This window comes from Miscanthus floridulus, chromosome 7 (assembly GCF_019320115.1).
Source record: "Miscanthus floridulus cultivar M001 chromosome 7, ASM1932011v1, whole genome shotgun sequence".
NCBI lineage: Eukaryota > Viridiplantae > Streptophyta > Magnoliopsida > Poales > Poaceae > Miscanthus > Miscanthus floridulus.
Genome location: NC_089586.1, coordinates 9627606 through 9641942, shown reverse-complemented (window position 1 = coordinate 9641942; position 14337 = coordinate 9627606). Strand labels below are relative to the sequence as shown.

Here is a 14337-nt window from a genome sequence, read left to right as displayed (position 1 = left end):
GCCAGGTTAACCACCATTAGGGTGCTCATTGCATTAGCTGCTTCCTATGGTCTACACATTCATCAAATGGATGTAAAGACAGCTTTTCTTAATGGAGCGTTGGAGGAAGAAATCTATATGGAGCAACCTGATGGTTTTGTGGCTAAGGGACAGGAGGGTAAAGTTTGTAGATTGTTAAAATCATTATATGGCCTAAAATAAGCACCCAAACAATGGCTTGAAAAATTTGATCAAACCTTAACCTCTGCTGGTTTTGTTGTAAACGAAGCAGATAAGTGTGTATACTATCGCCATGGTGGGGGTCAAACAGTGATCTTGTGCTTGTATGTGGATGATATACTCATATTTGGGACTAACACTGTCGTGATTGACGAGGTCAAATCATTCTTATCTTCATGCTTCGACATGAAGGATTTGGGTGAAGCAAGTGTTATCCTGAATATTAAGTCGATAAAAAATGAGAATGAGATTATTCTAAATCAATCTCATTATGTGGAAAAAATACTGTGTCGCTTTGGCTTTGAGAATGCCAAAGTATCCCCTACGCCCTATGATGCTAGTGTAAAGCTAAGGACAAATAAAGGCAAAGGGTTGGACCATTTGAGATATTCACAAATAATTGGGTCCCTCTTGTATCTCGCTGGTGCAACACGTCCTGATATATCTTTTGCTGTGAGCAAATTAAGTCGTTTTACTTCCAATCTAGGGAAGGATCATTGGGATGCACTAGAGAGAGTGCTACGTTACCTGAGAGGTACAATCGAATATGGAATTCACTATACTGGTTATCCATCTGTATTGAAAGGATATAGTGATTCCAACTGGATTTCTGATGCAGATGCAATTAAAGCCACGAGTGGCTATGTGTTTACACTAGCAGGTGCTGCAGTTACATGGAGGTCATGTAAACAGACCATTTTGACACGGTCGACCATGGAAGCTGAGCTTGTAGCACTTGACACGGCTACTGTTGAGGCCAAGTGGCTAAGAGAGCTACTCATGAACTTGCCACTGGTAGAGAAACCAGTTTCGGCAATCCTTATGTACTGTGACAACCAAACGGTATTGATCAAAGTTACGAGTACTAAGGATAATTCGAAGTCCTCGAGACATGTGAAGCGGAGGCTTAAATCTGTTAGAAAGCTGAAAAACTCCGGAGTAATTGCTGTGAATTATATTCGTAGTGAGAAAAATCTAGCAGATCCCTTTGCAAAAGGGCTTGCACGGACAACGATTTCTGTTGCAAACATGGACATGGGGTTGAGACCCATTTAGTTGCAAAGTAATGGCAACTCATTTCCTTTGATAGGAGATCCCTGATTTGGAAAATGAGAAAAACAAGTTAATGTTGTAACAGGGAGTACAGACTGTTAAAAAAATTAAAACTACCAATGTTCCATGAAATATACTCTCTTCTGTATGGAAGGCTGGCTATTATGCCTTAATGTATTCTAGTGTCTACCGAGGGAAAAGGTATCATCCTACAGGATACCTAAAATGAATACACCTATGTGAGCTAAACTGTTAGGTCGCAGTTCATGAGAGCAGGGTACTCTTTGGAAAGCTCATGAGAAGATCGAGGAGCAAGACCTTTAAAAGCTCTATTTGGACTTGGCGTTCTTGCAACCTAGTACCAGTTGGATCTTCAAGATAAATCTGACAGCAAAAAGCTATGAATTCAAGGCTTAGTCCATTCACAAGCTGCTGGAAGATGGACCTGGTTGATCTAGGTGTAAGTCCAACCCGTACGGGACTTATACTGAAAATCTGGTATATATAAAGAATGTTCAGTACAACAGCTTTGGAATTGGTGGGGGATTGTTGGATTTAGGCCCATATTTGGCCTAATCTGAAAAATTCCAAAGCATGCACAACCTATAGTCCTATATTGCTAATTCAAGGAGAGGTTGCCTTGCTTAAATATGGGAGTCTCCTCTCTATGCAAAATAGGTGAAAATGAGAGAGAAGGAGACTGTTGCTACACGCACACGTACCTTGCGCACATTTTTTGCGTGAAAAATTGCGTGACTTGTGACTTGCGACGAGCGCGACGCGTACATGTACAGCAGGCTATTATTTATGCAGTTTCTATTTTTTATGCTGAGCGTAATGGCGCTTCAATGTGATTGAAACTGCCGTTTTAAACAGTAATAAGGTGTGTCAGTTTCTGCTATTTGATTGTAGCATTTTCTGTCATTAAATTGGGCAGTTTTTACTGCTTGACGAGGGGGATTGATGCACTATGAAGGCCTATAAAACCAGGAGACGTCCTGGTTGAAGGGCACGCATTCACACGCTCACCTTCCCACTCGCTGTGCTAAGCTTCTCGCTGCTGCGCCTCGTCGACCTTTGAGTTCGGCATGCACCGGACTTGAAGAGAGCGGGATCTCCGAAACCACTGCCGCGAGATTCCTGCACGGGGCGACAATCAGGTTTTTGGGCAGCGTCTACACGCGACCGCTTGGTGATCTGCAACATCTACTTCAACACGTTCGACTACGTTCTGCGCGGGATCATTGAGTAATTTCCTTGCGCAATCATATTCTAGTCAATATGTTTCTTACCTCCCTATTTTCAGGATCAACCTCCAGCTACCACATCCAGTGGAACAGCTTCAGTTTACCTTGATCTCGAGGCGATTCAGACCCCTTGTACCACTACTAGTAGCTGTAGATTATTGAAAACCGAACGTTTGACTAACGAGCTACCGCTGGACATGTTGAATGCGCTTGCTTGGCAATGGTCAATGCAGCCACTGAATGAGATGATGTTGATTGCCCATTCATTCGTTCATTGATGTATGTATGCAGTGCGGCAAATCTGCGAGCTGACACTGACAAACTGATGAAATGTGTGAATGGGTTCCCTCGCCTTCCGTTTTCATCCCTTACTATTGAATTGGACGTTCCGAAACTCGTACCTTGAATCCGATGGTACTCGAGTATTATCATCTCAAAAGATTAAACCAAAGCACAACATGACAAGTTTGTTTAGCAACTGTTATCATCTTCACTCCACGTGTAAGATATATCCTCTTCTCCCTCCGTCTCTGTCTCCGTGGGATCGATGCTGATCAAAAATTTTAAGTTTGACTAAATTTATAAAAAATATTAGCAACAATTATATCTTCAATAAATTTATTATGAAAATAGATTCAGGCCTTGTTTGATACGCATGTATTCATCTCCAATCCATATATGTTGGAGTGGATTGGAGTGGAATTAAACTAAATTTCATTCCATTCCACTCCAACACATGTCGATTGGAATGAATACATATGCATCCAAATAAGACATCAACGATCTTTCTAATAATACTAATTATATACTATAAATATTAATATTTTTATACTTAGTCAAAGTTAAATATGTTTGACTTCTCGGGAAAGAAGAATGCCAAATAATAAGAGACATAGAAAATATGCTAGAGAGAGAATTGGTAATTCTTTCGCCCATCGAGTTGCGCAAGGAGTCTAGCTCTTCTCCACACGCTAGCTTAAAGATTTTTGACCTCTCTCTTCCCTACATGGCATCTGATCCTAGTAGAGCTAGCCATTATATAACAAGAAAAGCACATAACTACATTTTCATTTAGCAACTGTCATATGACCGTGACTCCGTGAGAGGATATAATAAAAAAATAAAAGGGCAAGGGTAAGCTCGTACTAATACATTTTTTGCTTCTCTTTTTATGAGGAAAAATCAAAAGGTCCACACCACACATTTTTTTATCCCTACCGAAAATAATTTACATATAATAACTACTCCCTCCTTTCTAAATTATAAATCGCTTTGACGTTTTTTGATACATCCATTTTGCTATGCATCTAGATATAATAATATGTTTAGATACTCCATCCGTCCTATAAAACATGTAATCCTGTAGTTCAAATCTTGTCCCAAAATCATGTAATCATAGAGTTCAGGGTATCTTTTTAGATGGACCCCATCAATAAAAAGCATTGCACCTTTGGAAAATCAACTCATCCCATGTTCTACTTTGAAGAAAACATTCTAGATCGTTCTTGAGTTATAGCACATGAGAAGAAGGATATAGGAGAGGCACATGCGTAATTTCGCACTTTCACTAAATTTGTCTTTGAAATATTCTAGAAGATACGGCCCAGCTGCAAAGATGGCGGTCGCTTGCTGCGTCGCTCCAGGTGGGCCAGGCCTATCTATCCATCCACCTATACCAATCAAAAATCATCGCGGGCGCGCACAGGCTGGGTCACGAAAGGCCCATGCTCCAATCATCATCGCCGGCTCCCTTCGTGGGCCCCACGCCCGCTTCGGTTGGAGGCGGCGGCCCATACGGTCCACCGAGGACCCGGTCCACGCCACGCCACGCCATCTCCTTCCTCCTCTGACCTCTCGTCGTCGACGAAGGAAGGATTCCGCCTCCGCCTCCTCCGCCCCGGCCGCCTTCGCGCTCGCCCGCCGCTGCATTTTCCGGTGGCCTCGCCGCGTGCGGCCGCGAGACGTGGGGGCCTGCTGCGGTCCTCGCCCGCGTCGTCTCCCCGTGGGGGCGTGCGCGTGCCCGGGACTGGTGAGACGAGTACGTGCGCTGTGACCCCCCGCTCTTCTGGATTATCTCACGCTTTCCCTGCATTCCATCTACGCAATTATATGCTACCAACACTGGTCATTGCGAATTTGGTGTTGCGGTTTCCTGCTGCTGTCCATCGGAACTTAATTTTTTTCGTTTTATTTGGACGGGGCTTTGGCGGACAATTTAATACTACTTCTACATTATTAGTGCTTGATTTTTGTTAGAATAGATTCGTGTTGAAGCATGCCTGTTTACAATTATGATGTTATATCACATAATGACATAGGGTAATTGTTGGATAAAGACATTTTTAACCTCTCGAAAACGCAGGAGTCATTATTTGTTGGATAATAAAGGGCATAACTCGTCCTAACGAGATGGAATACACCTTGAGATTCCAAACGAAGACAGAGTGCCTTTTTCTTGTTAATAGATGTTTTTTTAATCTTGCCTCTCAATGTTTGTTTCTCTTGGGTTCAACAGGAAGCCTTGCACCTGTTCAAGACCTCAGTCTTCAGTTGTTGGTATTTTGGGTGGCAATTGAGTGATTGGGGAACCTGATTGGCCACAAGCATTGTTGGTCAACCGATGGGAAGCAATGACCCTAGCACACCCTCCAAGGCTTCAAAGGCATCAGAACAAGTACTTGAAACAGTGATAACACACTTTTACATATTTAATAAATGGCATTGTCAGTGCTTAACTGTGCTCCTGTTATTTGCCTAAAGAGATAATGGTCATTTTTTTCCTACTAGTGCAATAACCTTAGGGTACTTAATTACTGGTTATAATGACATCTTTTTTGGAATACTTGTGATTTTGCTGCGGCCAAATTAGGAAGCGTGCCGAATAAGTATGACATGATATGAACTGATGCTTTCATGGACTAATAAAGGATAGAAATACAGTCTGCCTTTCTCAGATTATGTGGCTCAAGTACTATTTCAAATCAAATTGGTGCTTTTAAGGCTGATGAAATCTTGCTATTAAAGTTGAAGTGCACAATGCATACATAGGTTTGAGCAGCATTTGAATGTCACCTTCTGCCTAATTCTGTTTTACTTACATAGGCCAGTTCTTTCCATTGACAGAAGGAAATATCCATCTAGGACAAAACACATTTCTGCTTTTTTCTATTGTGACAAAACTTGATGTTTTTGTTTCTTATGTTTCTTACTCCCTATTTTCAGGATCAACCTCCAGCTACCACATCCAGTGGAACAGCTTCAGTTTACCCTGAATGGCCTAGCTTTCAGGTTATTCCATATAAAAATATGCCCTTGCTTATTAAGAAAGAAACGTTTTCCATTTACCTTCTATTTTTATCAAGCATTTCTCCTTTCCTTTATGGCTTTATCTCTTACTTGTTAAAGTTATTGGTAGGCCTACTCAGCAATTCCACCACATGGGTTCTTCCCCCCTACGGTTGCTGCAAATCCACAGGCCCATCCATACATGTGGGGAGCTCAGGTGCCCCCTTACTACTGTTAATGTCAATCTGTATTTATACGTGTTATATTGCAAGAGCATGTGATTTTCATATGTAAATCAAAACCAATGCCCCTTAATTGCAGCCCATGGTGCCACCTTACGGGACGCCACCACCACCTTATGTGATGTATCCACCTGGAACAGTATATGCCCATCCCTCTACACCTCCTGTATGCACTTTTATGCCTAACAAATTTAACCTACATGCAAGCTAATGTACACACACCCTTTTATCCTGCGTGGCTGACATATTTTTGCATGATGAATAAATTATTGGCAGACTATGCATCCATTTAGTCATTATCCTATGCCAACAAATGGACATGCTGAAACTCCTGTAAGTAATCAACTGTTTCTATTCCCTTTTGGTCATCACCATTTCATGTAATCCTGAAATATATCTTTCAGGGAGCTGCGCCAAGTGTTCCAGAAATGAATGGTGAGTGTTTTCCAAGGTCAACAGTTCATTATCAAAGTCAATCGGAGTATGGAAATTAAAATTAGACTTCTGGTAATAATTTCAGGGAAAAGTGAGCCTGGCAGAACATCTGCTCCATCTGCCAATGGGATTACCTCCCACAGGTTTTTATTTGTCAGTGTAAATTACAAATCTCTAGAGTTCATCCACAACCTAATCACCTTGTAATTTTTTACCTGCAGTGAGAGTGGAAGTGAGAGTGAGAGTGAAGGAAGTGATGCCAATTCTCAAAATGTGAGATTGATCTGTGATCCTCAATCTCTATCTTGTCATAACACTTCTTTTAGACTCCTTGATAATTTTGCTGTTGCAGGATTCACACTCAAAGGACAATGATGGAAAGGAAGATGGTGGGTATCTGAGGACTTGTTTTATTTTCCAAATGATAAAGACCAATAGAATTGCATATCTGTTTTCATAAGATGATGGGTATATCCTGTCAATATGCAGGCAATTCTCAGAATGGCATATCTTATTCGGCATCACAAGGAATGTTAAACCAAACCATGGCGATGCTTCCAGTACAACCGGGTGCAATGGTTGGAGGAGTCCCTAGCTCCACAGCTAACTTGAATATTGGAATGGACTACTGGGCAGCTCCAGGTTCTGCAGCTGTCCCTGCAATGCATGGCAAAGCACCAGCTGGTTCAGCTCGAGGAGACCAATGGGTACGGTCCTTTAGCATGTGTTTGCTTAAACTTTTATATGTACTAAAATCTTTGATCTTTGAGGATTGGCATGCCGTGATTGTGTTTCTAGAGTATTTCTTGCTCCGTAGAACCGAATACTGGTTTTGTTTTTTTTATGTAGACTGTGCTGATAGTGTTGTTCTAGATAATAAGTTTCTATAATGAGGAAGTCAGGCAGGAGCCAAAGCACTGGACATCTTGTGGTGTAAGCAGTCGGATGGACCTCATAGTTTCAGTTAGAACTTAGTCTTACCTGTCCTTTTGTAGTTGTTGCCTTATCCATATAGTCCATTGAGTGAGTGAATTTGTAAACACTGTTTTATTTATTTCGAACCTAATACAAACATACACAGTTCTTCCCGTTTTATTCTTGAAAAATATAATGACTGCTGAGCGAAACTATTTGATGCCCTAACATTTCCATTTTCCATGTCCAGCTAAAAAATTCTTGTATTTGTTTCAAACACCATCCTTTAAACTTATAAACAAGAGAAATTATAGTCTTGCCATCTTCTGAAGTGCTCTGAGAAGTTTTATTCTATCTTATTGTGCTTTGGGTGTGGTAAATAAGATAGTAACAAGGATACCACGCTTCAATGCTACTTTATTTATATAAGTGCTTTGTGTGCACATTAATATAGCAAAATCTGTTTACCGCAAATTGTGTTTGTATCATGGCAATATTCAGGATGAAAGGGAACTCAAGAAGCAAAAACGAAAGCAGTCTAATAGAGAATCAGCACGCAGATCCCGGCTGCGCAAGCAGGTATTGTGCAACGCTCATGCTGACATCCTGCTACCTGAATTTCATCTTCTAAGATCCTTCGTTCAATGCTTTTGTGATCTTATTCGGTTATTCCAGGCTGAGTGTGAGGAGCTTGGGCAACGTGCTGAAGCTTTGAGGTCGGAGAACTCCTCTCTCAGGGCAGAGCTTGAGCGGATAAGAAAGGAGTACGAACAGCTACTTTCACAGAATGCTTCCCTCAAGGTATCAGTCATTTTCTATTCTTGATATTGTCATCTCATATTATCTGTCATGCTAGCTCAGGTTTTCAGTTATGCTAGATCACCTCCTGAATTATGCAGTTACTGCTACACATATTCATAAGAAATTGGCAATACCGTTGGCACACATTGCGCTTGAATTAGTGCATATTGCTAATTGTGACTTTTTTCAGATGTTTCTTTTTTTCTGTAGTATTTGTTGGCCTCAGTTCAGTGTTGGTATGATGTTTGCAGGAAAAGCTGGGGGCCACCAGTGATTCAATTCCTGATATGAATGAAAAGAACGACGGCGACGGCAGCTACAAGAAGCAACCTGATTCTGATGCCCAATCTTGACCCGTTTAGCTCAGGATTCTTGTAATGCACATTGCTATTTATTTTCTTGAACATTGTCGAACACAACATAGGAAAGAGTGAATTGCTTATGTAATTCTACCTCCTCGACTGGCTAATGTCTCTGACGGTATGTATATAATTGGAAAGTGAGTCACTTGATGATGTTCGAGATGGACTACAGCTTGATTTGTAGAAACCAAAACAAGAAAGCAGCTCTGTGCGCAAGTGCATGGTAGTACACCAATTGCCTGCATCCTCCATGGGCAATTGGGCATCCATGTCCATAGGTTCGGTCGACCCATAAAGAATTTTGCCCATCCAGTGTTCTCAATTGCTTACCATCATCCAGACCAAGAGAAAAGCTGCCATATGACATACACATGTTTCGTTGCATTCGTCCCCTAAGGTCAATTTGGCAGCTTTTTGTTCAATTTCTTGTGGAGTAAAAAACTTCTCAGCAGTATTTTTCGTTACATTCTGTCCCCAAAGAATGTACATACATTTGCCGGCTGTTAAATAAGGCCTAGGTTAGTAAGAATAAGAAATTAGGTTTCTTATATTATATTAAAAAAAATTATCTTATCGATTGGCAGGGGCTGCGCGAACGCGTACCCCCTCTTCTACAAGCTTCGGCTCGGCTGGTCAGACGGCGAGGCTTAAGGCCTCAGCCTGCCGACCGGAGTTCGAGCCCCGGTGAAAGATCCTAATATGGCTAGAGGGGGGTGAATAGCCTATTTAAAAATCTACAAATCAACTAGAGCAATTTGATTAGTATGACAAATAGCGTAATGCAAACTTGCTCTAGCTCTACAAGGGTTGCAAGCCACATATCCAACAATTCTAGTTGCAATGATTACTTAGGCACCCAAACTTGCTATGTAACTACTCACTAAGAGCTCTCAATCTTGCTACTCTAAAGAGCTCAATTAGATGAATGTAAATAATAAAGCAAGCTCTCAATTCTAATTACACTAAAGAGCTTGTATCAACTAGTTTGCAAGAATGTAAATAAGTGAGTAGGGTGATTATACCGCCGTGTAGGGAATAAACCAATCACAAGATGAAGATTAAGCCAATCACCAGGAGAATGCAAATGACAAGAGAACCGATTTTTCTCCCGAGGTTCACGTGCTTGCTAACACGCTAGTCCCCGTTGTGTCGACCAACACTTGGTGGTTCGGTGGCTAAGAGGTGTTTCACAAGCCTCGTCCACACGATTGGACACCGCAAGAACCTACCCATAAATGAGGTAACTCAATGACACGAGCAATTTACTAGAGTTACCTTTTGGCACTCCGCCGGGAAAGGTACAACTCCCCCTCACAATCACTGAAGGCGGACACGAACAATCACCAACTCGTGCCGATCCTCCACCGCTGCACCGAGCCGTCTAGGTGGTGGCAACCACCAAGAGTAACAAGCGAAATCCGCAGCGCAACACGAATACCAAGTGCCTCTAGATGCAATCACTCAAGCAATGCACTTGGATTCTCTCCCAATCTCACAATGATGATGGATCAATGATGAAGATGAGTGGGAGGGCTTTGGCTAAGCTCATAAGGTTGCTATATCAATGAAAAATATGCAAGAGTTAGAGCTTGAGCCGGCCATGGGGCTTTAAATAGAAGCCCCAACAATTAGAGCCGTTGTACCCCTTCACTGGGCACAACGCGGGCTGACCGGACGCTCTGGTCAGAATGACCGGACGCTGGCCCTCAGCGTCCGGTCGCCCGATGGACGCCACGCGTCACTAGCTTCAAACGTTGTTCGTCAGATTTCAGCGGCTACGAAGCTGACCGGACGCTCCGGCAAAACTGACCGGACGCTGGAGCCACAGTGTCCGGTCGAGTACAGGAAGGGTCCAAATCCGTTTTTCTTTGACCGGACACAGCCCAGCATCCGGTGGTATACCCTAGCTACTGTACCGCCAAGTCAGCGTGACCGAACGCAGGCAGTCAGCGTTCGGTGCATTCAGATCTAGCGTCCGGTCACTAGATCGACGCTGGCATCTCCTCTGTCTTCTTCACCCTTGCTTAAATGTGCTAACCACCAAGTGTATCACCTTGTGCCCATGTGTTAGCATATTTTCACAAATGTTTTCAAGGGTGTTAGCACTCCACTAGATCCTAAATGCATATGCAATGAATTAGAGCATCTAGTGGCACTTTGATAACCGCATTTCGATACGAGTTTCACTCCTCTTAATAGTATGGCTATCTATCTTAAATGTGATCACACTCACTAAGTGTCTTGATCACTAAAACAAAATGGCTCCTACATTTTATACCTTTGCCTTGAGCCTTTTGTTTTTCTCTTTCTTCTTTTCCAAGTTTAAGCATTTGACCATCACTATCACCATTGTCATGATCTTTGTCATTGCTTCATCACTTGGAGTAGTGCTACCTATCTCATAATCACTTTGATAAACTAGGTTAGCACTTAGGGTTTCATCAATTATCCAAAACCAAACTAGAGCTTTCAATCTCCCCCTTTTTAGTAATTGATGACAACCCTTATACAAAGATATGAATTAAAGTTCATTTGAATCCATGTTGCTTGCCCAAGCATATTTATCATGTGTAAAGGATATGGACAAGTTTCATGAACTCCAAATGGTAGTAATTGCTCCCCCTACATATGTGCTAAGAGTTTGGATTATAGCTTGCACATATGCTTAGATTGAAAATATAGGAGTCAATTTCTATCAAATGATGCTAAGGTATAAGAGATAGACCTTTGAAGCGTGATACCAATCGGAGTGCACCATTATACCATCCTTAGCACCATTAGTAACTAGACATACACCAAAAACTAGAATACCTCATTAGATCAATATTACATGCAAGGGTCTAGTTTCCATAGAATGAACGCCGGGAAAGGTACAACTCCCCCTCACAATCACTGAAGGCGGACACGAACAATCACCAACTCGTGCCGATCCTCCACCGCTGCACCGAGCCGTCTAGGTGGTGGCAACCACCAAGAGTAACAAGCGAAATCCGCAGCGCAACACGAATACCAAGTGCCTCTAGATGCAATCACTCAAGCAATGCACTTGGATTCTCTCCCAATCTCACAATGATGATGGATCAATGATGAAGATGAGTGGGAGGGCTTTGGCTAAGCTTATAAGGTTGCTATGTCAATGAAAAATATGCAAGAGTTAGAGCTTGAGCCGGCCATGGGGCTTTAAATAGAAGCCCCAACAATTAGAGCCGTTGTACCCCTTCACTGGGCACAATGCGGGCTGACCGGACGCTCTGGTCAGAATGACCGGACGCTGGCCCTCAGCGTCCGGTCGCCCGATGGACGCCACGCGTCACTAGCTTCAAACGTTGTTCGTCAGATTTCAGCGGCTACGAAGCTGACCGGACGCTCCGGCAAAACTGACCGGACGCTGGAGCCACAGTGTCCGGTCGAGTACAGGAAGGGTCCAAATCCGTTTTTCTTTGACTGGACACAGCCCAGCATCCGGTGGTATACCCTAGCTACTGTACCGCCAAGTCAGCGTGACCGAACGCAGGCAGTCAGCGTTCGGTGCATTCAGATCTAGCGTCCGGTCACTAGATCGACGCTGGCATCTCCTCTGTCTTCTTCACCCTTGCTTAAATGTGCTAACCACCAAGTGTATCACCTTGTGCCCATGTGTTAGCATATTTTCACAAATGTTTTCAAGGGTGTTAGCACTCCACTAGATCCTAAATGCATATGCAATGAATTAGAGCATCTAGTGGCACTTTGATAACCGCATTTCGATACGAGTTTCACTCCTCTTAATAGTATGGCTATCTATCTTAAATGTGATCACACTCACTAAGTGTCTTGATCACTAAAACAAAATGGCTCCTACATTTTATACCTTTGCCTTGAGCCTTTTGTTTTTCTCTTTCTTCTTTTCCAAGTTTAAGCATTTGACCATCACTATCACCATTGTCATGATCTTTGTCATTGCTTCATCACTTGGAGTAGTGCTACCTATCTCATAATCACTTTGATAAACTAGGTTAGCACTTAGGGTTTCATCAATTATCCAAAACCAAACTAGAGCTTTCAATCTCCCCCTTTTTAGTAATTGATGACAACCCTTATACAAAGATATGAATTAAAGTTCATTTGAATCCATGTTGCTTGCCCAAGCATATTTATCATGTGTAAAGGATATGGACAAGTTTCATGAACTCCAAATGGTAGTAATTGCTCCCCCTACATATGTGCTAAGAGTTTGGATTATAGCTTGCACATATGCTTAGATTGAAAATATAGGAGTCAATTTCTACCAAATGATGCTAAGGTATAAGAGATAGACCTTTGAAGCGTGATACCAATCGGAGTGCACCATTATACCATCCTTAGCACCATTAGTAACTAGACATACACCAAAAACTAGAATACCTCATTAGATCAATATTACATGCAAGGGTCTAGTTTCCATAGAATGAACATAAGTCTAGTTACTTAGCCTATGCATGCTAGTTTTTCATTTCAACATTCGAACCTACAACTAGCATACACCACACAAGCATGGATATTTAAAATTAAAACTTATGCCATGCAAGCAAACATATGTAATGCTCATTCAAATGCACCATACAAGTTTATGAGCTTGCTCCCCCTATTTGTATGCTCAAAATTTTAATTGATCCCCTTCTTGTGTCATATATAATTGATCCCCTTCTTGTGTCATATATTATCGTTCTCCCTTTGTTTCACTATCTTTGTACACTATTTCTCCCCCTTTGTCATCAATGACCATAAAGGCTTAAAGCAAAAGGTGGCCTCAAATTATATATGTTGGGGTGAAACCATGTGAAATGAGGATCATTTTCTCAATTTGGTTCAATCTAGATTACTTGCAAAAGATATTTAACTCGGTTTGATCCAAGGACAAGCTTCTTCACACCTCCAAATAAGGATTATCTTGTACCATGTTGAGTTAAACACTTATAGCTCATTTTCTAAATCGAACACTAGGTTTACAAGCCCACAAACGTGTCATATGCTACCACTAGATCATTTCAAACATACAAGCAATAGTGGTACCATACAAGCATCCAATTCATTTGATTTACATGAATGAGACTATTCAAATGTGAAAAATATCTAGATGCACTAATCATGTCCTTAGCAAGGATGTATGCCATGCCAATCAACTTTTACCTTGGATTGCTCGAAGGAGAGGCATGTCATATAATGAGGGTGCATCAACACATATTGGAGAAGTCAAGTATGTTCAATTCATTCCTTAGCTTGCAAAACCTCTTATCATCAAGTGGCTTGGTGAATATGTCGGCAAGTTGATCTTTGGTGCCCACACTCTCTATGCAAATGTCTCCTTTTTGTTGGTGATCTCTTATGAAGTGATGACGAACATCTATATGCTTTGTTCTTAAATGTTGAACCGGGTTGTTGGTGAGCTTTACGGCACTTTCATTGTCACATAGCAATGGCACTTGCTTGAACTTGATTCCAAAGTCATTCAATGTAGCCTTCATCCAAAGTAATTGAGCACAACAACTATCGGCCGAAATGTACTCCGCTTCGGCGGTTGAAAGTGCTACACTATTTTGCTTCTTTGATGACCAAGACACAAGTGATCTTCCCAATAGTTGACATGTGCCTGATGTGCTCTTTCTCTCAACTTTGCATCCCGCATAATCGGAATCCGAATATCCAATCAACTCAAATCTTGCTCCTTTGGGATACCATAATCCAACATGTTGTGTATGCTTCAAGTACCTCAATATTCTCTTAGTTGCCTTCAAATGACTTTCTCTTGGTGAGGCTTGA

General features: G+C 41.9%; 1 protein-coding gene across 1 annotated transcript; it reads left to right on the top strand.

Annotated features, from left to right (window-relative positions):
* Positions 1 to 4243: 4243 nt before the first annotated feature.
* On the top strand, positions 4244 to 8712 carry LOC136462519 (transcription factor HBP-1a-like). The gene is made up of 14 exons (XM_066461617.1): positions 4244 to 4557; positions 5035 to 5193; positions 5742 to 5807; positions 5935 to 6021; positions 6126 to 6212; positions 6323 to 6379; positions 6451 to 6481; positions 6567 to 6624; positions 6703 to 6754; positions 6834 to 6870; positions 6971 to 7188; positions 7898 to 7975; positions 8072 to 8197; positions 8449 to 8712. The coding sequence occupies exons 2-14, from the start codon at positions 5140 to 5142 to the stop codon at positions 8548 to 8550; spliced, it is 1053 nt and encodes a 350-aa protein (XP_066317714.1). The 5' UTR covers positions 4244 to 4557; positions 5035 to 5139; the 3' UTR covers positions 8551 to 8712.
* Positions 8713 to 14337: the final 5625 nt, after the last annotated feature.

Bases quoted from the DNA above. Each gene is read 5' to 3' on its own strand.
- LOC136462519 (XM_066461617.1), top strand. From the start codon at position 5,140: ATGGGAAGCAATGACCCTAGCACACCCTCCAAGGCTTCAAAGGCATCA. The intron at 6,022-6,125 runs GTGCCCCCTTAC...CCTTAATTGCAG, and splicing joins CATACATGTGGGGAGCTCAG to CCCATGGTGCCACCTTACGG. The intron at 6,755-6,833 runs GTGAGATTGATC...TTGCTGTTGCAG, and splicing joins GTGATGCCAATTCTCAAAAT to GATTCACACTCAAAGGACAA.